Source organism: Aulonocara sp. 'chitande type north' Nkhata Bay, linkage group LG4 (assembly GCF_057382095.1).
Source record: "Aulonocara sp. 'chitande type north' Nkhata Bay isolate Kocher_YH1m ecotype deep benthic linkage group LG4, A_spYH_male_GT1.1, whole genome shotgun sequence".
Taxonomy (NCBI): domain Eukaryota; kingdom Metazoa; phylum Chordata; class Actinopteri; order Cichliformes; family Cichlidae; genus Aulonocara; species Aulonocara sp. 'chitande type north' Nkhata Bay.
The window spans coordinates 36,031,097-36,057,065 of NC_141347.1; the positions used below are offsets into that span (position 1 = coordinate 36,031,097).

At 42.6% G+C, this 25,969-nt stretch overlaps 2 protein-coding genes across 4 annotated transcripts in view; one reads left to right on the forward strand and one right to left on the reverse strand.

Moving 5' to 3' along the window:
* Positions 1-2,897, reverse strand: part of LOC147333196 (uncharacterized) — a 28,371-nt gene extending 25,474 nt beyond the window's left edge. Inside the window, exons 1-3 of the mRNA XM_086290825.1 lie at positions 2,884-2,897; positions 1,111-1,578; positions 202-205 (exon numbers count right to left, since the gene is read on the reverse strand). Of these exons, the coding sequence (XP_086146951.1) occupies positions 202-205; positions 1,111-1,557 (451 nt within the window). The 5' untranslated portion in view covers positions 1,558-1,578; positions 2,884-2,897. The remainder of the gene's footprint in view (positions 1-201; positions 206-1,110; positions 1,579-2,883) is intronic.
* Positions 2,898-5,314: 2,417 nt separating this feature from the next.
* LOC147333197 (xylosyltransferase 1-like) overlaps positions 5,315-25,969 on the forward strand; it is a 40,674-nt gene continuing 20,019 nt past the window's right edge. The window contains exons 1-4 of one of the 3 annotated variants that reach the window (XM_086290203.1): positions 5,315-5,823; positions 16,446-16,998; positions 19,500-19,666; positions 21,117-21,319. In XM_086290203.1, the coding sequence (XP_086146329.1) occupies positions 5,539-5,823; positions 16,446-16,998; positions 19,500-19,666; positions 21,117-21,319 (1,208 nt within the window). In that variant the 5' untranslated portion in view covers positions 5,315-5,538. Of the gene's footprint in view, positions 5,824-14,267; positions 14,496-16,445; positions 16,999-19,499; positions 19,667-21,116; positions 21,320-25,969 lie in introns of those variants that run through there. The other 2 variants (XM_086290201.1, XM_086290202.1) reach the window with 2 other exon arrangements.

A 25,969-nucleotide genomic window follows, 5' to 3' on the forward strand; every position in this document is an offset into this window, starting at 1 on the left:
CAGGTGGCAAACGAGGCTAATCAGCAGCAGCTGTGTCCTGGGGAGAGAGGAGAGTGAGAGAGACAGAGAGGGGTAGGAGTGGCAAGAGGGGTGGAGGCGGGGAGAGTGGGCAAACACCCCACCCACACACTCCCACAGCCTCACAGAACGTAACACATCTCTGTGGTCAATCACTTGGGAGGATTCAGTGCATTTAGGCACTTTGCTGTTAATGAATATATGAACGTTTACCTTTTTGAATAAAGTATGAAAAGTCTCTTCCAGTTAGAACTTTTTCCTTCCCACTGTCACCAAGTCCTTCTTCACTGATGGGGTCTTCTCACTAAGATAGTAGGCTCTACCTTACACTAAAAATGTTTTAATATGAATAAATATTGAACGGATGTTACCGAGATAACAATATCCAGTTTGAAAAAGGAGACAGGGAGGCAAAGTTGACAATAGAATAAAGGTTTTATTAATAAATAAACAAAAAAGACACATAAGCCTGTATTTTACCCCAAAAGAAAGAAACACACAAAAAAATAAGTGTCGTTCAAAGGCTACATGAACCAAGCTCAGTCTTTATGACCAGCACGACCACGGCCAGCACGGCCAGCACCACCACGACCAGAACCAGCACGGCCAGCACCACCACGACCAGCACCACCACGACCAGAACCAGCACGGCCAGAACCAGCATGGCCAGCACCACCACGACCAGAACCACCACGGCCAGAACCACTACGGCCAGCACCACCACGACCAGAACCACCACGGCCAGAACCACCACGGCCAGCACCACCACGGCCAGCACCACCACGGCCGCCTTCACTATCAGAATTGCTGTCTGGCATTGGTGCGCTCCACCCCATGGCCTGAAATCCTGCTGGACTACAATGACACATACAAAACTCAATGTCTTTTTTTTTACATTAAAATATATAAAACGCTTCCAAATATGCAAAATACAACAATAACTGCTTGTGGAATTTACCTGTAGTGCATCCATGCACACCATGCATCATAATCATCATCATAATCATATGAGTAGGGATCTGGGAGGTCTGGGAGTGAGTAAGTTAATTCTCTCATCGAGATCGGTCTTGAACCAGCTCGAGTATCCCTGACAGGTTTTGGTTTGATGATGTCAATGATTGTGATTCGCTTGGGATCCCAGACACAATTCTCCTCCAGGCCGCTTGTCACCATCCCACAGTTGGGCGGCACCCAGGCAGTGTCGTATCCGTGGTCATGCCAGGTCTTCTGAAGTGGGTGGTCCTGACGATTGATGGCCTTCACTTTTCCTACGTTGACCCTAACCTTAATGACAACCCTGTCATGCTCAGGGTGACCGATGGGATAGCGACTCGCTTTATCCAGGTCTCTGCTGAGGTAAACGCCCTGACCGAGCATCCCGCCTGAAGACTGGCGAAAACCTGACTTCTGGATCGATGAAACATTTGCCCTTTTTGTGCCATGGTACATGACATAGGTTTTACCATCTTCTGGTCCTTCACGGTCCACTCGAACTACCCCAGAAGGAAGACCGTCATCTTCAGCCCACTCAATGCTCATTTTTTATTTCAGTCAGTGTCCCTGCAGGAAGAAGAATCATTATGATGAGGATATCATCAAATTAAGACAAAAACAGGGTAAGGGTTACCGTTCAAAAAGGCTTATTATTATTATTATTATTATTATTATTATTATTATTATTATTATTATTATTATTATTATTATATGTCAAGTAATTTAAAGGTGTGTCCAGAAAAGCAATTTGAATTTACTTTAAATTAATTTTTAAGTAAAGTTAATCTTAAATAATTTCCAGTCCAAACATATGGAATAAAAATCCACATATACAATAATATACTAAGAAAAAAAATGGAAAACATGAATCTTAAAAAGACAGAAACAAAAACACTTGATTCATTTCAGTTGGAGTTTGGCTTTATGATGTCAACATAAAGCCAACAGAAAATAATGATAATATATATATATATATATATATATATATATATATATATATATATATATATATATATATATATATATATATATATATATATATATATAATAATAAAATGCAAATCTCAATAAATCCAACAACTGTCCCCCCAATTTTAAAATATCATAAGATGAATATATTCTATATATTATTTAACACAGTTGGGTAGATACCAAGTATACCAGTGTTGGTATCTTAGTGCAGATAAAAATGAGACCTCTAAGTGGAGCCTCACTGGAGGCCAAGGTAATACCATCCAGTCAGTATCTGCTTAGACACCAGGTTTCTGAGGGTTATTCGCAGGAAGTACAATAACAGTTAAATCAGAATTTAGAAGCAGAAAAAATAGTGGTCATCTAGACCTTTATGTCTTTAAGACAGGCCTGGGTATGTCGTATGTATTATTGTAATAAGCAGCACCTAAAATAAAAAGCACTGGTCCCAATCCAAGAACCATGTGCAACTCTGTGACTACGTTTTGTGGGTGAAGAAGACAGACGAGAATATTTACATGAAAAATTACTAGAATCTACTAGAACCTATTAGAAATTATCCAAACAGGTGCATTGCATTTTCTTCAGCACCAACACCCACAGTACAAAGTACTCGACTGTCTGCAGAGGAATATTATGGTCACTGGTACTGAACGCTGCCTAGCAGGACAGGTCCAGAGAGTGCACTGTCAGAGGCTTTCAGAGGGTCATTGGTACCCTTCACTAATGTTGTTTGTGTTCTCTGATAATCTCTAAATAATGACTGAAACTCTAGAAATAAACAATTCATCTGAAAGAGTCACAAAGCTGATTAGTCAATAAGCAGCTAACTGGACTTTAATTAGCACTTTATGTACACAGAACTATCTGTGAAAATCTAGACTTTGAGGAAAAACGTACCTCTCTCTCCAGGTTCATCCAAAAGTGCAGCCTGTGTCTCAGTCTGCTTCGTTTAAATAACAATGTTCAGCCTTCAGGAGGAAGTACCATGAATAGAAATCCTTCTATCAGCTGTTTCACATTCTGCACATTGTTACGTCCTTCACTTTAGATTGTAGATGATGTTATTTATTGGGAGTGGTCTGTACAGGAGTTATCATAGGTTTCAGTCCTGAGAACCAACTGCACACCACCCAGGGCCTATCAGACAAAACGGGGCTTACGAGAACTTTCTTTTCCTCCACGAAAGATTTATGATCAGCACAAATTTGCATTTTCAAAATGTACATTTTCCTATAGGTCTGTAAGACGAATTACAGGCAGTCAGAAATATCAGAAGGACATGTGCAAACGGGAATCACCTGTCCAACTACATTCCTACCAGTATTAAAGTTTCCATTGCTCTGCTGTGTCCTCTCTTACATTTCTCATCACATAAAACATCTTATGGGAATATGGCTGACATGCTGTTAGGCCTGGACTTTTGGAAAATGGCACACGTTTGTAATTTTGCCTCTGTACACAACCACAGTGGATTTTAAATCCAGTCAAGATTTTTAAAAATCAAGATCTGAGTCAAATTAAAGTGCACGCCCACAGCAAACTGCAAAAGTAACCTCGAGGCAAAGACATGGAATATTCTTCAATCGCCAAATACACCCAATAAATGCACTTTGAATGAAGCAGGAGTTGAAAATGCTGTTTCTTCTTTAAGGTGACGAACAGGGAGCAGGAGAAGCAGATCTAAAGGGAGGACGGGGAATAAAAATCATTGGCCCGTTGTTTTGTTTCTCAGTAACACAGCCACCTGTTAGCTTGTTCAACCGGTTTTAAATCCAAGTTTCACTTTTGTTTCAGGTCTTGTACATTTTCTTGTAAGTCACACGTCATGGTATTCATGAGGTGTGGTTAGCAGAACAGCAGGTCCCACATCCATGTTTTTGACAGGAGACCACAAAGATATATAGTTATACGGCCTTTCCCTAGAAAGAAAAGGTGTTGTTTAATTATGATTTTTACCCTGCTGCTAGAGGAGAAGTCAACATATTCTCTTTTACAAAGTTGATAACGACCTTCATGTACCTGTCAGGGTTACTGTGAGAAGGAAAGGATGTCCTGATAATAATCCATTTGTTTCTTAGTGCTGAATCCAGATGTTGTCCAGATGTCACCACACAATTGATCCATAAATGATTCACGTGTGCCTAAATCCTCAGTCAAGGCCAAATGTGAACCAGAGGAAACTGCAGGTGGGGCTATGTTTAGGTTGAACATGCTGGCACTCAGACAATGAAAGCAGTAACAAATATTACTTAAATATCATGTCGAAAATCAGGTTTGACTCCTACTATATGCTCATTCAAAAACCAAAATTTGACCAGCTGTACTGGGGCTGCCTTATAAAAGAAAACTGGAACAGCAGTGAAAAAACTCCAGTGTGATCACGGTGACAGAAACAGAGACAAAGTAGCAAAATGTTCATATCGATGCTATCAACAGGGTTTCAGTGCTGGGTCGATACTTCGTTTCTATCGTCTAAGATCAGCACTGAAAATGATCCATTATTTTTTAAGTGAAAAAAATATACGTCAAACAGGAACTGTGAAAAATGTCCCAACTTTTCAGCGTTCCCCGTCACGTCTATTTTATTTAACGTCTATAGCACATTTAAACAACAGAAGCTGGCCTAAAGTGTTTTAGACACAGACACATTTCTGTTCCAGGTCTCAAACAATCTGTTTAATTATGTACATGAAAGCTGAAAGATGTGTTCACTGTGTTATTTATGGCAGAAAGTGAAAATCACAGTGATTTAGTGATCATTCAAATGTGTTGATGATGATTCACCTCATAAATCATGAAACACTGCTCTCCTCTATAAAGCTCCCTTTATTTATTTGGTATCACACAGCATTACAATTCAGGCAAAGTTGTTGGTATTTTTCCTCGAAAAGTAAAAAAAATATTAATTTATAATTTTTCAGTGTGTGGTTTCATGGGGGGGGCAACAACGGCTTTCTGCTCCTGTCTACAGAAATGCAGCTCCGGCCCTGCAGAGGTGTCGCTTCACAATCAGATTCAGAACATTGTATTAATCCCAGAGGAAATTATGTGGTTACAGTCGGTCCAAGACAATAAGAACAGCAACAGGCTGTATATACGATATATTACAACGTTACAAAATATAAGAAACAGCTCCAATGTATATTTATAATTAAGATATTTGCGTATCCAGAAAATTACAGACATTTTACTGTAAAACTTCACTGCAGCATGTGATGAAGGGTGCAGCTACTGGATGGGGGAGTCGTACAGATATGTATCCACAGGCAGGAAGGATTTCCTGAGTCGTTCACTGGTGCATTCGGGGAATCTCAGACTTTCTCTGAACTACTGACGTTAAATGGCCGCATGAGGGCCTCTGCGTCCTCTTCACCGCCTCCAAAACTCTCTCCTCATTTCGAGTCTGTGCCAAATTCCCTCCTCCTCCTGCTGCTCTCTGCCAGCCAGTAGCAGCTCTCTGGCCGCGGAGGGGAGCATTCACACCCCGCTGTCGGCGTTTAGCGGATGGAGCTCTCAGTCTGAGTCTGACCCGGAGGGAGGGAGGAGGAGAAGATGAACGGTAACCCGTGCGCCCGCAGGCTGGCCCGGCGCTCCAGGTCCGCGCTGCTGCTGGTCGCTGCTCTGGCCGTCCTGCTGGTCCAGACTCTCATCGTGTGGAACTTCAGCAGCCTGGACTCCACCGGTGGGGACGGAGGCGCCAGGAGCCGGGAGAAGAGAGAGGACCGGACCGGGGGGTTCAACAAAGCCGACATGGAGCACCCGCGGAAGGGGCTGCAGAAGAGGGGCGACCCGCCGCCGCTGGTCGGGAAGGCGGCCGATCAGCAGCAGCTGCAGGCGGTGGGTTTGACTGATGTGCCCTTCACGAGGCGCTTTAATCAGATTTTTACACGCGTGTTTTCGGGGAATGAGCCGAAGGAAGCCGCATGGCAGCCACGGAGAAGATGCTGCAGCTGCTGCCTGTTGTTTTGGCTTTCCCGTCAATAGTTTGCCCGCTTTCGTCAGGGAGATGGGTCTGTAGGCCAAACTTAATTTAAAAAACAGCCAATTTAAGGTGTCGATTATTGGTGGCTGTGGCAGGTTAACTGCGCCACCTTCTCATTCGTAGCTACAGTTGAAAAACGTATCAGCACCAGGTAATCAATTCATCACTTTAAGCTGTGAGCCTCAGACAGTTTCCATTAACGCTTCATAACAGCTGATTGCTGTGACAATAAAATGAAAACTACGGGTGACCACGCGCTTTATTCATTGTAAGACCAATGCCGAATTAAAGATCACGCAGACATTTAAAAAGAAATGCCCCCAGTCTTGTTCAAAAATCTAATTTTAAGGGTCGACAACCGAGAAAATGTGCAAATGGCTGTTTTTGTTGTTGGAGTTTGGTTTGGCAGCGTCTCACGTTTTAAACGTCATTTGTGTTACTTTCAGCGTGAAAGGTCACCGTGTTTTTATGAATCTGTTCATTCTGCAGTCCCGTTTAAATCTCTGGTAGCCTACTTTGGTGTTTTTGCACAGAATGAGGTTTGGGCCTGAAATGCTCCTCGGTTTAGGTGTTTGCGGTTTCCTTGGTAAATTTAAAGAATTTTACTGACACTTGAGGAATTTAGGAAATGATTAAGCCAGTTTTGGTTAAGAGAAGTTGCTCCCCTGTAATATCGGCTTATGAAATATGTTTATAAAGGGAACAATAACATTTAATATTAAGTTAGAGGTAAAATGAACACTTTTACTCCTTGAAGCAACTTTTTGGGTGTGAGGTTTTAAAATTAAACGGGTCCTCAAATTAAGCTCCCTTTCCCTCATAAATTTTAATCACATTTGAGGAAATTAGTTAACAATTTTTATTGGTGGAAACTGGTCTTGTGTGTAAAACTTGACAATTATGACAAAGACACAGCTCATCAAGTGAAAGCTTTGGTGATGGCGTCCATTCTTGCAACAATAGAACTTTGTGTAATTTTTTCATCATATTTTGATAAACTGTTTCATTTCAAGCTCTAACACCTATTTTAGTGTCATGTAATTTTGCACAGAATCAGTAGTTCTTAGAGGAAAATGTTCTAAGCTTGGATTTTGGGAGGTTTCCTTACTAAAATTAAAGGATTGTTGCGACACTTAAGAAACTAGGAAAACAGATTTAACCTTGTGTTATTAATGGAAGTCGGTCTGCTCTGACATTAAGTTGTAAAATCACTTTTACAAATGAGGCTTTGTGTATGATTTCTTTAGCAAACCTGTAGTTAAGTTTGACCCGAAAGCTAAAATTTAAAGCAGTTTTACCTTAAAGGCAAAAACCAAAAATCTCTATTTTAGTAATTTTCTGTCTTCTCACATTCATAGTTAGATTTTCATCTTCATCTCCACGTGAATGCTCCACAGCTCATTTCAGGCACAGCACAGTACTCACTATCATCCTGCTGAGATTCCTGTGTTTGTATGTTCAGAAAAACCTGTTGGGATCCAGCTGTTCTCACATGTTTTAATGGCGTGTGTGTGTGTGTGTGTGTGTGTGTGTGTGTGTGTGTGTGTGTGTGTGTGTGTGTTAGCAGGAAGCAGTGTCCCATTTCCAATAAAATATCACTTGCTGGGACTCAGTGAAAACAGCCTCCTCCCCCTGAAACACTGAGTGTGTGCTTTTATGTTTATCTTTGTGAGAACATGTTGGCCCGTTCCTTAAAAGCTGTTTGATAACTAAGAGTAGATGTTGGTGTTGTTCTAGAAAATACATGACGTGTTATCCGTGTCAGAGAACAAGAATGTTTACGGGGTCCAAACAGCCACAGTCTGGACTTCTCGGGAGAACACTGATAGCGCCGATTCACCGAAGAGCACTGTGGGAGTCGGTTTGTGATGGTGATGGTGGGGTGATTGGAAAGGCACAGGACTTATCTCATATTCTGATCGCACTGGAGGTATGACTGTAATGCTGAGCCTGTATTAATGTGGCTGTTGATCCAAGTCGTTCCTCTGTGAGTTGGGAGGATCCTGCGACCTGTCTGTCACAGACTTGGACACGTCAGCCTTTCTGTGCTTATAGACAGAAATAAAACAAGTATATTTAATTCTTTCGTTACTCAGAAATGTCCTATTTTAAATAGTTGGCAGCCTTCAGAAACCTCGATGTTTACATGCAGCGTTATCTACTTTTCTATCGTCTGCACTTCCTGTCAGAGTGGAGCAGAACCACCAGGCTGCGATGGTTCAGGCCAGAGTTGAGGCTCGGTGTGAAATTTGTGGTTTTTATTGTTTACTTGGTTTCCCGTGTTGTAGTTGTGTCTTATTTTGAAAAAAATATTTACTCGTTACCATAGTGACCAGAGAGCATTAAGGGGCAGAGGAGGATGTTACTCTCAGTGTTGTTGGTGCATTTATATTATCTGACATTAAAACGGTCTGCGGCTGGGGACCGCTGCAATGGTGATAAGCCTTAAACTTGCATTCTTTCCAATGGCCAGCAGGAGGCAGTGACTCTGGTTTCAAAAAGATTTCAGGTTGTATAGAAGTCTGTGGGAAAATGACCCTACTTCACCCTCATCTATGAGCTCAGTAAACACTTTCCTGATGACCTTCTTGTCTCAACCAGTAGTTTAAAGAGCTATTTAATACAACACAATCATGATTTATTCAATTTTTGTCCCATTAGGTTAAACAGGAGCTGCTTTAGCTTTTTAAAAGAGAGTTCAGCCTCATTCGTCCTGTTTCAGTCTTGTTTCCGTTTTTTTATGTGCCCAAGAGCCAGTTTCAAAATCTTTACCTTTCTTTGTCTTGTGATGTATATATTTAAATATTTAACAGGTTCTAACTGAGGGGACGGCAGCTACATGAATGTTTAATGTTTTCATTAAATATTTTGGGTCTTCCTGGACATCAAACCTCAAAGTTTTTATTTTTTATTTTTTTAAAGGTGAATGTTTTCTGGCTTTTTAACTTTTCTATAACATTAACCGCTGGGTGTTGGAACAAGACGAGGATAGCTAGGAACCATCAGACCTGGGACTAGTTGCCCTTAACCCTGGTTACATTTCTATCTGGGCATGTGCAGAAACAGAGGAAACCTGCTTCAGTGAAACACAATCATAGCAGTCGCGTATGAGTGCGGTCCTCCACCTCGAAGGTGTGATGAATGTGGGAGTCGTGTCACTGTGGCGCCTTTCAGGATTGTAGTGAACACACTTGACTGGATGTTATAAACGAGGCTGCAGTGTGTTGGACACACACACACACACACACACACACACACACACACACACACACACACACACACAGCCGTTGCTGGAAAGCTGAACACTGCTGGTATTTAAACTCTGAAATCTGCAGCTGTGTCTTCGTGAGGACTTTGACATAAAGCTTTCCCAGGTTGCTGACCGCAGCCTAATCCTGATTCTAACCTGAACTCTTAAATCAAACGTGAACCCTGAGAAAGCCCCGTGGAGCCGTCTGTGCGCACACGTGTACAGTGCTGACCACACTGTGCGTGTCAGAGCCGATACACACACTAACAGCCAGGTCAGATCAGATTAGAGGATTTCTTTGGATCGTGTTTCTCTGATGGGATTTATACTTTCTAATCTAGTTTAGATTGTACAATAATCCCTAAATGCTGTGTTTGTGTGTCTGTGTGTCCTCGCTTGTATCTCTGCACCGAACATTGTTTAAAAAAGGAGAGTGAGGACAGTTTAAGAGAGTGAGGACAGTAAGGTTTCAGATTAGCAATCTGTCAGTCTGCCTCTCTGATGTGTGCGGCTGATTGTCATGAAGATGAACGTGTGGCGCTCAGGAGTCTCAGATATCCTTTAAACCAGCTGTAAACCTGTGATGGCCCCAGAATGAAACCAATAAGTTGTTCTTAACAGACACAAAGTGAGACGGGAGCTCTGTACGTTTATCTGCCGTCCGTCATTGATGGTGTAATGAGGCTTATTAAGGCTCAGGCAGAACTCGACATCGGCTCTGTTTTTGGACTTGGTTCAAACTGAGTTTGAGTTTGGGTCATGATGTCATTACGTAAATATTCTAGCGTTGTTTTAAGTTTTTTTTAAACATCATGATGTTGAGATAAGGGCTCTGTTTTTGGACTTGGTGACAGATATTGAATCTTGATCGTGGACTGGTTTTGGTCTTGGTCCCTGACTCATTGATGCTGACGTGTCTCTATTTTTGGACGTCTTGACAGGGTCGTTGGCTCGGGGGCTGTTTTTGGATCATCAGTGGTTCCATGATGTTGAGATCAGGGTTCTGTTCCTGGACTTGGTTCATTGTGAAACATTTGGGGCTGTGTTTTAGGGTTGGGTGGGGGGGTTGGGTGGGGGCTTTCCAACACCATGATGATGAGATCAGAGCAAAACTTTTGGACTTGATTTCAAAGTGATTTGGGAAAAAGTAAATGTTATAATCTTGGGTCCTGACTCTGTGGTGTAGACGTTGCAGCTTTGTTTTTGGGCCTGGTGTTGGACTTTTGTTGATTATGGTCATTTGCACAATGATTTGAGATCAGGTTTGATCTAAGGTTTGCAGACCCTCTGTTGCAGGGCTCTCCTAGTTATTGAAGATGATTTGTTTGACTCTGATTGTATATTTGTGCTTACAGATGCAGAATTAATTGGGATGATCTGTCTCTCTGATGCTGTTAATGATGCATATATACATTTATTTTAAGGAGAAACCTGCAGAGTCTGGTAGCAGTGCCTGAAACCAGCAGAGCAGCTGTAAATTGATGCGATGATCCAGATCTAATTCAGTATATGTGATTTAGCAGCGTAGACTGCTGTCAGAACCATGAAGCTGCTTTATGTTTTTCTGTATTTTCTTTGATATAATTCTCAGTAAATCTGGCATTGATGGATGTAAATCCCTGCTGTAATCCTGGGGCGCCCTGTTGGTGCCGCGGTGGTTTCAGCCAGGTTTCACAGCACCATCCTAACCCTCATCACAGTCCATTTAGCTTACTTTCTGTCCATCTGGCTCTGGTTTTCCTTTGTCTCTCAATCTCTCTATTTAGACAGATTACTCCATTCATCTCCTTTGGGACGTGATGCTCTTCTTTGTCAGTTTGTTTCTTCTTTTTTTTGCTTTGGCAGACTCAGTTTCTTTTTAAAGACGAGATAATGATCATCCTGTATGGATAATAAATTAGCATTCCTAATTAAAAAACCCAAAACTGTCACTCAGTGTCATAGTGACATTCATCAACTATGATGAATATTATAATTTTACTATTCCCATATTATTGTGTATTTAGTGCCAGTGTGTGTTTTGAGCTACAGTGCACTTATTGCCAAATATAGTAGTCTGATTACTCAGATCTGTTTATTCAGGCCCAGAAAAATCACCAACTGTTGTATTAAGACTGGCCGAATCTGAAAAATATTTTTAATTCATACATCTGGACGCGGCGCCGTCAGAGAGAAACGTTTCTCCCTCTGACGGCGCCGCGTCCAGATGAACAGAATCAACTTTTGGGGATTTACTTACCTGGATGATTGAACATGCATCAAGACGTAATTCATACAATATTCCCACAAATGTTTAACAGTGAAGAACTGACAGTCTGGTGTCAAAGTTGCTCAAACTGTATGAAGTAAACTACAACATGATCTTAAATCGGATTATTTTCATTGTCACGTTTCGCTGCAAAAAGATGAGGTTGGCTCTTACACTCGATTAAACATGTTAACAAAAACAAACTGCGGTGGTGTAGGAGACTCGATATCATAATCCCATTACCAAGCTATAACATGCTACTCCTACAATCCCACTTCCTAAGTTGGGAAGTCAGTGTCCTGACTGGTGCGTTGAGCTTTTGCAGAAATGTGACCCCGAAACATGTGAATGTGGCAATCATGGCCTGGGGACCCGTCTGCAGCCATCTGGCAAACAACTGTTCCTGGGAGAAACACGCATTCGCCACAAGCTGGGAATTAACTAAATGTTTTTGAGCTTTTGATGTTTTCTTTTTACTCGCGAGGACGTTCACATGAGCTTGTAGCTCATCATTTTCTTTAAAGCATTTCGTATGTCTTCTGTGTTTAGGCTCCACTTTCATGCAGAAGTGAAATGATCACAGCTTGAATTCAGCATGCATTAATTACAAAAGACATGAAGATGCAGTAGAAAAACTAGAAACGTCTGCGTAACGGCTCTCGCTGTGAGCCATATAGAAATCTACAGGCCTTATGAAACGTACCATCTGTGAGTTCAAACATCTCAGGCACCACGGAAGCTCTTTGCCAACCTTTCCTGCTTCATGCATGGATTTGTAAACATGACCAACATAAGGCAGCCTATAAGATTTTCACTGCCCACCAGTTGGCATTTTCCCGCAGGTATACTGAGGGTAAACACACCTACACAGGAGCTTGATTAATGCATAACCAGAGCTGTGTACAGATGCAGCCTACAGCCATGTGAAAGGGCTCTTTATCGCGTTATATGAAGGTGTTTTCTCGCTCTGTCTGTCACAACACACCAAATCACTGCTGCCAAGAAAACAACAGCCTCTTTCTACCCTGCCTGTGGGGGCCATTTGAGCAGACGTTAGAGACATCATGTACTGGATATTTGGTAGTTGGAATCATTAAAGAACCATTTGATATGAAAAATGTCCATTTCTGTGGACGAATGCAGACTTTGGTCCGAACTGTAAAAGCAGTAACAGAGACCTGTGGGCTCATTCATAAGACTGAATCATGACTTTATTGTGTTTTACTGGGTGATAATAAAGGGTGAAGGTGGCATTTGATGTGAATTGTAGGTCAGTTAGTATCCATGATCATTCTGTGGAGAATTGACTAACTTTGTAGTAGGGCTGCCACGATTAATCGACTATTAAAATCGTCGACGACTGATTTAATAGTCGACGCGTCGTTTGAAGCTTTGTAAGATCCCAAAGACGCAGGAATAAGTAGCAGGATTTAAGAGTGTAATAACGGACTGAAACAGAAGATGGCAGCACTGCATGTACAAGGATGCCAGCTGCCGTTAAACCCCGAAGAAGAAGAAGAAGCTGTGTCCCAGAATTCATAGCGCAGCTCAGTTTCCAGCAATGGCAGCAGCTGGTTAGTTTTAATATTACTCTTATTATTCTTTCTGCGTCACAAAATAAACGTTTAACATATTTTCAGGGAGAATGTAGCTGTGTAAACCTCAAATATCGGCTCAGTTTATCAGGACACCACATATTTTCAAAAGCGCTCCGACGTTTTCGGAGACGTCTGTTACCCACTAGCTCGATAGCTAGCCGGGGGCTAGGCTAACTAGAGCCGTGAGAACACCGGACTCCCGGCAAATCGTTTTCAAACCCACCGCCGTCTTTCGCTACTCAGGTTAAACATATGAGTCACTTAGATAACTTAAAATGTTATTGTTTGGCTTTTTTCAGTATTTTATTTGTTCCTGAGTAAATCGGTTTGGCTGAGATTAAAGTTATAGTTTTTACACAGCTGAATAAACGTCAAGCAGACAGCTGATTATCAGAAGTGTGAGATGCTGGAGAATCTACTCTGGTGTCCTGTTATATTTTAGATAGCAAGGAGTTTATTAAACTTCACCGAAACAATCTGCAAATTTCATTAAAATTTAATAAACTATCATCTTGTCTTTATTTTTAGTTAGCACAGACCTTAAACACTTAAAGCTGTAAGCTAATGATAGTTATATAAGAGCAGATGCTGCTGGTGCAATAAACTGTAGTTTTACGTCCAGTGGATGATGATCTGATTAGTCGACTAATCGCAAAAATAGTCGGTGACTAGTCGACTATCAAAATAATCGTTTGTGGCAGCCCTACTTTGTAGTAAGAAGTAGAAGTTCTGATGTAAACAAACGCCTGCATTTATCTTTGCATGGTCACCTTTGGTGTGCCACAACCTTCGCTCACATTTGTGACTTTTGGACCTACATCGTGTTCCTGTTGTGTTGATGTCGTTGGTGGATGTAACAGACCAATCCCACTGCTGACCTGTATAACCAGTCAGGCTTTTAATCCAGTTAAATGTGTTAATGTAAACGTGGCTATCGTGAGGCAGGCGTTTCTAATGTTGTGGCTCACTGGTGCATATCTCGGAGCAGGTGTCTGTGCACTCTTGCCGTTTTTGTCAACACTTCAAGATCTTTTACAAGATGTAGATAAATATGAGGAGCACAGCAGCTTTTCGCTGATAGTCACACATGTGGAAGTGGCTGTTCTGCTCTCACTTCAGAGAATTCCCAGAAAACACCACCGCACATTCTTGTCACCACACCAGATCCAGGCATTCTCAGATTATCCTTATTAGTGTGAACTCGTAATCAACAGATGTCAGAGCAACAGGTCTCTTTCCTCCTACCCTTTCCCTGCCTCGCCCCCGGCGCCCGAGGGAACGGCCTCTCCTGTCTCTTGTGTGTCTCCTTTATTGCGGAGCAGCAGGAGGTCTGAAGGCTTCAATAGGAACCTGCTGAGAAGGAGAGCGGCTGAGAGCAAAGTGACTCACACAGGAGCACCACGAGCAAGAAAGCAGTGACTCAGTCCCTCTGTGAGTGTAAAGAATGATGTCTTTGTAGGTAAGCGGTGGTATTTTAGCTGTGGCCGGTCTCCATGGAAAGCACGGCCCTCTGGGAAAAAACGCTCTGCTTTTCTTTGGAGGTGGATCTGTGAAGGAGAGACAAACTTGTATTATTGTGTCGAGCGAATTACAGCCTGAAACGCTCGAGGACATTTTGGAAAACTCCTGAAACTGCATCAAATCGGCCTCATTACAAAAAACATTTCATTTACAAATCTCTGACTTCTTGTTTGCACTGAAGGAGCTGTTAGGAAAAACATCATCATCATCATCATCATACGCCAGTTTTCTACCTGCTGTCCTGCTTTTTTATGTTTGTAGTCAGTTTGAGTCATTTTGTTAGTGTTTCTGAGCCGAGTGTGTCGGCATCTCGTTTTTCTTTGGTCATTTTTTTGTTTCTTTCTGATAATGTTTTTGTCTGTAAGGTTATGGCTGCTCCAGTCTGCATGCCAAATGTTCTTGGGTAAGATGCGTAACTCCAAGCAGCTCTCCAATGCATCCATCAGAATATGCATGAGTGTGAATGTTGGACAGGAAGCACATGAATGGGTGAAGGAGGGATGTTGTATAAATCGCTGAGTGCTCAGGTGGAGTCAGGAAGCGTTGTATAAGAATCAGTCCATTTCCCTTTGTTTTGTTTTTGTGTAACAGTTTTTCCTCTCTGTGGTCATTTTGATTTCATTTGTGTGCGTTTGGCCTTCTGTTGTTGTCACTTTGCATTTCTTTGAGGTTTTGTTCCTTTGGTTGTTTTGTGTCTCTGAGATGGCTTTGTGTTTGTGGCTGTTTGGTTTTCATTGTGTTTGGGATTTTTTTTTGGGGGGGGGGGGTCTTTGAGATCTTTTTGTGGTTATTTTGTGTTTGCGTGTAAATTGTTGTTGGCAGGTTAATAAGTTTAGACGTTTTTCACAGTTTTCTGTTGAATTTCGAGACTTTGGTCCAGACCGACATATTTCAGAGGTAAGAAAAAACCTCAGTCAGATGTTTCAAGAAGGAAAAGGTGTGTGTGTGTGTGTGTGTGTGTGTGTGTGTGTGTGTGTGTGTGTGTGTGTGTGTGTGTGTGTGTGTGTGTGTGTGTGTGTGTGTGTGTGTGTGTGAGAAATCTATCTCTCGCTGTACTCTGGAGGTTTTATTCCTGGATATCACACTTATAATAATGGCAGGAGAGCTGAAAATGTTCACTGCGGCAACACACACACACACACACTCTTTCCTCTGAGCTGATATTACAGATGAGATAATGAAAGGTTGACTGAGAAGCAGGTGGCAAGAGCTGATATTACTGTCTTCCTGCTGGGGCTTAGTGTGTGTGTGTGTGTGTGTGTGTGTGTGTGTGTGTGTGTGTGCGCACTCTTTATCCTGGGAAAGACAGATATGGGGGAGATCTGTGGGATTAAAATACTCATCGAGGTCATGTGGCGATGCTGCTGAAACACAGACGCCCACCAGGCTCTGATTGTAGCGCTGTGGACCCCGGCGTGTGGACGAGTCTTTGCTTCTGCTCTGTTTTATTGTGATGTGCAGGAACAACACTTTGATTCATTCCAAGGAGATAAACGAGCTCACGTGTGTGTAACACGTGGAGCTCCGTACATTTAACATGTATGTGAAGCAGGGAGAGCCTAAAGGGTTCAAATGTCTTCCTGACTTGAGCTTTGCTCCCGTCCTGTCCAAACTTTCCTTTCTAGCCTCATCACTTTCAGATTTAGCTGGAAGTTATTTATTTCCTTGCAGCTGGTCCACGTCCCTCACTTTAGTATTTGGATTCAAAATGACGATGCAAATTTTTTTTCTTGAAAAATGAATCATATAATTGTAAATGGATACACAGCCTGTCTTTGTAACTGTTAAAGAAGAGTTTTCTTTGATTTAATTTATTTAATTTTTGCTTTATGTAAGAACTATATTTGTCATTCCTTGCAGAACGTTTACCACTCGCACCGCCCCAAAGAGAAAGTCCGCCTGGACAGCAACAATAATGAGAACTCGGTCCCCAAAGACTTTGACACCATCGACAGCAACAGCAACCTGGGGGCCCGATCACATAGCCAGCGAGTGCCGGTCGGAAATGCCAAACGTAAGCTAGAAAAGAGCCAAGCGCAAAGCATGCTGGGAAAATCTGCCAACGAGGTCCTCAAGTACCCTCCCATCCAACCGAGAGTGCCGGGCCACAATCGCAACCACACCCACACCCGTAAAGCCCACCCCAAGCTGCCAACGGTTGCAGCGCCGGCTCAGGGGTCCAATCCGGATTCGCCGTTCTACCAGACCAAGAAGCCGGCTTCTCCTCCGCTGCCGCCTGGTCTGGAGGTGAGGAAGGAGCAGCTGCAGTGTGAGATCAGCGGTAAAGAAGCCATTTCAGCTCTTTCCAGAGCCAAGAGCCGGGAGTGCCGGCAGCAGATAGTAGAGGTGTACTGCAAACACAAGGAGGGGACGCTGATGCCCGAGAAAGTTCCTCGCTACTGCCCCGCAGAAGGTAAGATCACATCTCAGTGTGTGCAGGTAACAACAGACGCGTTTCATATTATTCACATAACCAACAACAAAAAACACAAAAGTCATAAAAATCCTTAAATTGTAGGTTAAAGGAATGTTTTATTTTCTGCTGCATCAATGTTGTTCAAACCTTCTCTTTGTGAGGGAGAGCCAATCAGAATAAAGGGAGGTGACTGTGCGAACGAAGCTAAAACAGATGAGGATGAAGACGAACTGAGGACCTCTGAATAAAATAAATAGAATAGTGAATCATAGTCATCCTCATTACTGTCATGAATGGTGAAAAGCCCAAACGCAGGCTCCAGATCGATTTGATGAAGCAGAGGTTGAACAATCTGTTATGTTTATAAAGTCCAAGAATAAAACAGATGGACACAAAGAAGCAGAGAGGCTCAGAGAAACACATGAAACAGGAGGGAGGAAACAGCTGAAACTCATCAAAGACACTATACTGTCAAAATAAAACAGGAAGTAACCTAAACAGAACAACTGACACAGACGAAGACTCGACAAAGATGCAGGAAGACACAAAACATCAGACATGCTAAACACTAACACAATCAGATTACAGAGATTACTCGACATTAATGGAGACATGCTTACTCTTACTATGATTGTAGCGCATGTAGACATATTATTCAGTCTGAAAGAAACTTACTGTATAAGCTGCCCTGGATACCAGGATTGACAATTGCCCGGGGCGAATAAACCTCACTTCAGACGGCTTTCACATTGTGAGCTGTCTCACAAGCATTTATTTATTTTTAATGTGGCAAAGATGATAAAATGTTTTTGTTGTTTACATGACATCAGTTACAGTGAAGGTACCAGGGATGTATTGTCATGCAAATCTGTGAAATGATTGTTCATCAAGCGGTGACGGTAACAGTGCCTGTAATCCATGCTTTGGTTTATATAATGAACATGTAGCTTGTGAAGAAGTATATGTATTTAGTATTGTTTATTGTTTGGTGTCTATGAACAGCCGTTTATGCCATCTGAGTATAAATGGTGACATGATGAAGATATAAAGAAAAACATGATAAGTTGATGCATGTCTTTGTTTTTAATACGTTTGCAAATGTCCAAAAATACGAAACTCAGGGCTCAAAACACAGGACGTTTCTTCTTGACCATCTGAAGGATGGATGTGTAGGTGGCATCAAGATGAAAGCTGCCCGCCCTCTTTGTCTGAAGCTGGCATGAAGATATAAACAGATCACTTTGATAATCTGTAAATTGCACGTTCAGTAATGTGCTCTACCTCGATGTAGCTGACAGCTGCGGTGCTGCGATCCATCGCTTGCAGTCTGCTCCGGGTGTCAGTGCGACTAAATTTCCACGTGTATGAGCACCTCGAGATTTATTCGTAGTCTGCATGTATTAACCTATGATTTTAGGTCTGAAATATCCTTTCATGTTAACATAGTGATTCATTTGTCAGCAAATGAATGGGCGACAGATTTCAAGACAGAAAGGACATGAACAAGTGGCTGCTTTGAAGTGGCAGATTGCAGTAAGTGGAAAAGGGATTTTTGCCTTCCAAATTTACCCCTTCAGAAACATTTTTAACTGAGCACGTGCCGTAGATGCAAAGAGGCATCCCTCACGGGTGCCAGCTCTATTTTCAGGGACTTGAAGCATGAATGGACACAGAGGAGGACGATGCTCATCCAGCATAATTACACCCTAATTAAACAAGCAGTTTGTAGTCTTATTTTTGGAAAGGCTGACTAATGATTTACTCAGGGCCGTTTGAGGGTTAATTTATATGATTATAGGTTGTTTTGATGACACACCAGTGGTTATATCCTCAGAGTGAAGCCGGGCAGGGGTTTGGTTTCAGATTGCCGGGCATGCGTTCGGTCTTTTAAGGAGTTTGGTGTTTCTGTGCACGTCCCTGGGCGTATTTGACGCATCTCTGCCTCTGCATGCGACTCAGCCGCCTGATTACTGTCATTCCCCCCTCAAACTCCAATCTCAGCATGCTCCACGGCCCAAAAAGGTCACTAATTAAAGCCAAGCAAGCCAAGGCCGGCGGGATGATGAGGAGGCATTAGGCTGTCAGAGCGTTTGTATGTACAAGATTGGGCTCGACCAGCTGCAGACGGCATGACTAGGAAAGGCGGAAGTGAAGAACTGGAGTGAGGAATGGGCTTAGAAGTGACGCTGATGTCTTAAAAAGGAAACGTTCTGCTTATTTCCAGATCCATATTGGTATTTTTGGGGTCTATCTTTGTATGACTGACAGTTAAACACAGCCCTCTTTACCTTACCTGTCTGAATTGAACCATCTTAGCATCAAAAAGCAGAGAAGCAGGAGGATGGATTTTGTTTGTTACTAATTGCTAAAAAAGGACTATTATTCATAAGACCATGAAACTCACCTGCTAGTGTGAAGTGGACGGGAGGAACGCTTTTCACACAGGCAGAGATTCATGGATTTATCAGTGAGATGTTAACAGACCTCCTCCTGTCCAGGTAAAGCTAATGTGAACGTACAGTGGGACGAGGACGCCTCCGATGCTTCTCCGCCTGTACGGATCGCCTTCGTCCTGGTCGTCCACGGCCGAGCCTCGCGTCAGTTCCAGCGTCTCTTCAAAGCCATCTACCACACCTCACACTACTACTACATCCACGTGGACCAGGTAGGACTGCTGACCGTCGCCCAGAGCAGGATTTTTTTGCAATATCTTAATTTTAATTTATAAATATTAAATTTTTTCACTTAAAAGCTGGAGAAAGTTTGAGACCGGCTTCAAATGATCTGTTAGGGAGGATCTGTTCTTTTGCTCAGGTACTTCCTGTTTGTGTGATCGAGTGTGCTGGGTTGGTAAAGGTCTGATTTGTTTTAACTTCAGGTTAAACTGCTTTTGGAAGCACGTCTCTGCTCGGTTTGTTGTTTCAGCCTTGGTGCGTTTAATTCTCGTCACATTTCTTTTAGATGAACTTAATAAAAAAGTCACGCTTCAAGACAAACCCGTAGGCGGAACGAGGCGGGAATCCCGCTCTGCTACGCTGAGACGTCAAACTCATTAAAATGTGTGGTTTTAAAAAGGCAGGAAAGAATAACACAGGGAACAAAACGTAATTAATAATTTAAAATAATGAATGCCGACACTGGGACAGAGATCTCACTTCTGCAGCAGGACTTGGACACACTGCAGCTTTAAAGAACAGTTACAGTCAATGAACGTCAGCACAGTCGCCTCAGTCATCAGTAGCTCATTGCTACCTGAACTTAACACTGTCGTAATTAAGACAACGATCAGAGAACAAACACAAACTGTAGTAATGATGGAGCGTCACAGCGTTTTCTATACTTAATAACACTAATCCTGCAAAACATCTGAACTTAAACAGGTTTCTGATGTAAAGAATGCAGAGACTGTGTCATCTTAAGACTGCTGTTGCTGGTTTAGATCATGTTGTGTAAGCTCCACTATAAATTGTATCTGTTGCATTTTTATTATGTTGAGAGTTTGCGTGGCTTCAGCCTCAAACAGGTCTCCCAGGGGAAACAGATTTCCATCTCTGTGGGACTTCCTGCTACAATAAAGGTTGAATAAATAACACTAACAGTCCCATGAGTCTGTGCACGCTCTGTTGCAAGGCTGTCCACAGTCCTAGCGAGCGCCCCCACCGCCGGGCCGTCACTTTATCTGAATCTGTTATTTTCTTCACGTCTTCAGCTGAGAAGCTTTAAAACTTTGTGCAGCATTAACCGGCTCATAATCAGACTTTTACATCGTAACACGCCACTTTTAGGCAACGTTTCTTGTTCCCTCATTTAAACCTGCACCAAAGCATTTAGCAGCAGTGACTATAAAGCCGGCAGCATGACGCCCAGTCCACATCTCTTGGGACGAGTCCGACACCCTTGATTTCACAGTCTGAAAAATGGAGCTAAATGTGCGTTTATAGTGAGCTTTATAAATCCTGTGGAATGGTTGAGAAAGCAGTTTTGAAGCTCTGTCGATGTCCACAGTAACAAAAGTGTTTGAACTGCTGAAAAAAATCCATCTCCAGTGGATCCCGGGGGGGTGGAGCCTATCACCGCTGTCATATTTCTTAATTGTGATCCTTTCCCTCTCTCAGAGGTCCAACTACCTCCACAGAGAGGTGGTGTCTCTGGCCAGCCGGTATCCAAACGTGCGGGTGACTCCCTGGAGGATGGCCACCATCTGGGGCGGGGCCAGCCTGTTGACCATGTACCTACGCAGCATGGAGGACATCCTCAGCATGGCCGACTGGTCCTGGGACTTCTTCATCAATCTCAGCGCTGCAGACTACCCCATCAGGTAAGAGCCTGAGCTGAAGTTTACACCTGATATTAAAACGTGTTTCTTGATGTGATTACAGTGTGAAGATGAGCCCCAGCTGAAAGTGCCTGTAGTTCATGTAGTTTATGTCGAGTTTGCAAATGTGATCTGACTGATTCTGGTGATGTAAGAAAAGGTCAGTTTGCAGAAAAACAAACAGCCTTTGGTGGATAAAACACCACAGATCTGTTTAAAATAGACTGAAGTTGGTGAAATGAGGTTTTAATAGCTTTTCCAAAACTACCTGCTCACCATTTAATCCCATGAGCAACAGTACCACCAATGCTGGAAGATGTGTCAGACCTAAAGTTGCTCTAAAAGGTCATTACGTGACGACCTTTTATAAAATTTGTAAGTCAGGCTACTTCCTGGTTTGGAGTTGGTTTGCTCCTGAATGTAAAAGCTAGAGCTGGGCGATATGAGATTTTTTCATATCACGATATGTTTTTTTCATTTCAGGCGATAACGATATCTATCACGATATAAGCCAAATAACTATATTTGTAAGATTTAAATGTGCCGTTGCTCACAAGTAAAATGTGAAATAATCAGCAGCTTGTTTTTATTTAAATATTTATTTCCCATAATAAGTTCAACAGGGTAGATGTACTTAAGGAACATGAGACTTTTTCAGATAAATAAAGACAAATATTGCAAACTACACAAAAGGCAGCCGCTAAAGCGTTTAAGTTTCAAAATAGAACAAACGAAACAGACTAAATTGTCAATTCCACTTAGAAACAAAATATTAATTCTAAAAATAAATCTTAGTTTGTTTTACAGAAGAACAGACAAAACTGACTAACTTTTGTCAAAATCAAATAAACTGAGAACTAAAAGGAAATTCTCAATCTCTCCTTGTTGTATAGCTTAGCTTTTCAAACAGTTTTAACAGTTACTTTAGTCTGACAAAAGCCGAATGACGAATTAGCGCTTCCAGTCAGAGACTGAGGCTACGTCCACACGTACACGGGTATTTTTGAAAACGGAGATTTTCCGTTTTCGTTTTAAAAAATAATCCCGTCCACACATAAAGGCAGAAATGAAGGAAAACGCTGCTATGAACATGCCAAAGCAGCAGGTGGCGCTAGATTCCTAACCGTGCAGAAATGTTGGCCAATCAGAAGTCTAGAAGCCTCGGTGGGAAAAAGTAAACAAAGCTGGGGCATAGCAGCAGAACCGAGTCGTCTGTGTGGAGGGACAGTAACTGTGTGTATATGTAAGCATTTAAACACTGCAGAGAGTAGAATTAACAGTAACAGTGTTGTAGAAATTCATTTCACCAGTCACAATAAACTGGTGACGCATGCACCAGTTTATTGTATTTCCAGACTTGCTTTCGGCACAATTTACAGTGCATGCTACTCTATTTTTTGTCAGACTTGAAATAGCCGAAATACCTTCACACTACGGAACTTCTATGGCTCTTCCGTTCGACAATCTCTCCGGCGTTGAAACCATCATCTGTTTTCTCTTCGGTCACGCTCGGTTGATTTTTCTAGTCGGCACACTCATTTCCTCCATTACGCGCTGGCTGCTTCCCAAACAAACACACGTGCGGCTTAGCACTTGTGCTGTACGTAACAAGTCACGCGACGTGACGCTGCGGCTGTGATTGGTTCGGCTCTGCGCTACCTAATTTGGATTGGCTGACCTTTTTTTTTTTTTTAAGAGGACAAGAGCGGCGAGGTCTATCGCGATAGCTTAATTTCTCTATCGAGTAAAAGTTATATCGCGATACATATCGTTATCGTTCTATCGCCCAGCTCTAGTAAAAGCCTGACACTGTCAGTCATCATTTGAAATCCTCTGTTTAAAGAACACAATGGCAGCGTACAGAGTTGTAATTACAGTCAGATCTTCCTGTGAGCTGTGATGCTGATAATCTGTTAACTGACACATTTCTTTCTGCCAGTGTTTCTTGCTGGCTTCTTCCTTCCTCGTACTTCCTCGGCTGCAGGTGTAGCTTCCCGACTGTACCGCAGGTAGAGAAGATAACCTGCGTACGTTGAGCTTGCTTCGTAGTACAGATGGCTGTGGAAGCTGTGCCACTCATGTCAGCTAACAGCCACTAATCTGCCCAGTCCTGTGGGCCTTGTTTGTTTGAGTTGATGCTCTTGTGGTTTATTGGTAACTTGATCTATACGACTGTAAACCAGAGCGAGCCGTGAGCCTGCAGCTGTGAAGCGGAGCATTTCTTCTTGGCTGTCCCGTGTCTCGGTTTGAATCGATCGGCAGTGATCAGCAGAAGTCCTGGATTATGTGAAGCAGTAACGAGGTTACATAAAGAGGCCGGTGGAGGATACGTTTTGGCTCATCGGTGTGTTTGAACTGGTGCAGGGATGTGAAGCAAGATGAGATCCAGCTGCTTCTCGCCTTCCTGAGTAAACGCCTCAGGCAGGTCTTCTAGCAATTTAGGAGCAGGTGTGAGCTGGCTTTGGGGATGTCAGAGGGTCACAGATGGGTGACGTGTGAAAGGAATCAGCTCTACTGCACTTTAATGCACCTCAGCCAGGATGTTGGTTTAAGTTTATCAGGTTTCATTGTGACCTAATCAGTTTCCACAGAGTCCAAAATTAGGTGCAAATCTTAAGAGAAAAGTATGCATGCAGACGAATCAATAGCCAGTGTCTTTGTGCTCTTTCTGAGTAAGTGTTTATCTGATCCACATTCTTATTTCTTGTAAATATTTATGAATGACTTAAAGTTTTAAACCAGAGTTCAACCCTGGAAGCAGACGAATCTCAGAGCTCACATTTCCACTCAAGCCTGTTCTTAATGTTTTGGCATTCAGAGCTACATCACACAGTTGTTCTAATTGGTTTTAGCTCCATCCATCGCATCCACAGGCATTTTGTATGTGCCTGTGTGACAGAGGCATATCATAGCTTTCTTCTTATTGGCTGCCCCTCATAAACAGAGGGTCGGCGCAGCAGGTGGGTGGAGCTTCTGTTCCTGAGACCTATAACGCCTCTCTATGACACTATATATCGAGAAGAATAAAAACGGCATCAAACAGCATAACAGTATTTGTACGTGTATATAAATATAAAAGCCAAGTTATTAGGTACACTTGTTCAGCTGCATGACCGAAACTCATTTAGTGATGTAGACACAGAAACGCAGGTAGTTTCCACGTCTACTTTGATGTGGCGTGGCTGGTCTGAGTCTTTCAGGATCTGCCGCTCTGGTGGAATTGTCCCACAGGACCATATCTATGGTGTACAGATAATAGTCTGAAAAAGAGAGAAACCAAATTTTCTTTAACGTTTATTTAAAGATAATCTGTCCTTTGGTCGTTAACAGAAAGAGACAAAATAAGAATCACAGTCTTCACATTCAAGTGAGCTTTTATTCATTTTCCCGCTTTTATAATCTGTGAAAACAGATTGGCTCTGAGCAGTGACCGGCCACGGTCCACAACATGAGCACAACAGTGCAGGCAAATAGCACGATGGCGTGCACGCTCGCAGCACACCAACATGTCATTAGCATGTGGCTGCGGCCCTTGCTAATGACATTCTTCTCTGTGAGGGAAGAAGACACAGCGTTTGTAATGCATCGATCATTTTCTTTGATAAAATCCATGAAAGTTTCCGTCCTGCTTTCCTCTCAGGATGTAAGTCATTTGTTGTATTACCTCCAGCGGTTAGTTTGCTGTTTTAATAGAAATATAAACTATACATGAACTAATTAAGTCACACACAGCAGAAATCCAAACATAAACAAACCGTACATGGAAAAGCAAAGAGAGAGCTGTCACCCTGAAAGGCCTGAGGCTACTCTGGTATTAGCTTTTAAATGGAAAGTTAAAGGTGACTGAAGGTTGTTTAAACTTTACTGGTGGACGGCTGAGCAGCTGAGGTCATTGTTTACTTTGTACACAGTGAAACAGCAAAGTGGCGTTTTCAGATTTCCACACCCTGGAGTCTGGACCGAGAGCTAAAAGCCTCACAGATGCAATCAAATTTATTTACTTCCCCAAATCAGACCTGGAGTCGTAATGCTGACTGTTTAAAGCCAGCGTTCATCTAAACGAAGCAGTTTCTGTGGAGAGCTCCAGACTGATGACACGTGTTCATCTTTCAGTCTTTTTTCTTTCCCATCGTTCTGTCCTCGTGAGCTCACGAGCACCGGCCTGCTGTCCTCCATAACAGCGATGGTTTGAACATGCTTCTGGCTAAAATCCATAACACAGCTGCAGCGTTAGCACCACAGCATCCATCGATCGCTGTGACGTCATGAGCGATGGCGGCTCTCTGGGGAGAGGGGGTCACACAGCTTTCTCTTTCTTCACTTAAACATTCAAACGTTTCTTCCAAATGGCTAAACGGTAAAACTGCAGATCAGTCTCTGCAGTTTTCAACTCTTAAACTGTTAAAGCAACAGACAGAAATGTGCATGAGCACAGCAGGAGGGCGCGTCAGGAAGTCCGCTCTGTGAGGAGGACGTTCAGTTAATCGGGACAGAGAGGAGCTCAAAGTGAACCCGTCACACTATATATTATTCTTGGACTCTACGAGAGGTGCTTTGAATGAGTCGCAGCTCCTCGTTTATCTTCTCACGGTTCTTTGTGCAGCTCCTCAACTCATCTTCTAGCCCCGCCCACTTAAAGCAAACCACCTTCTG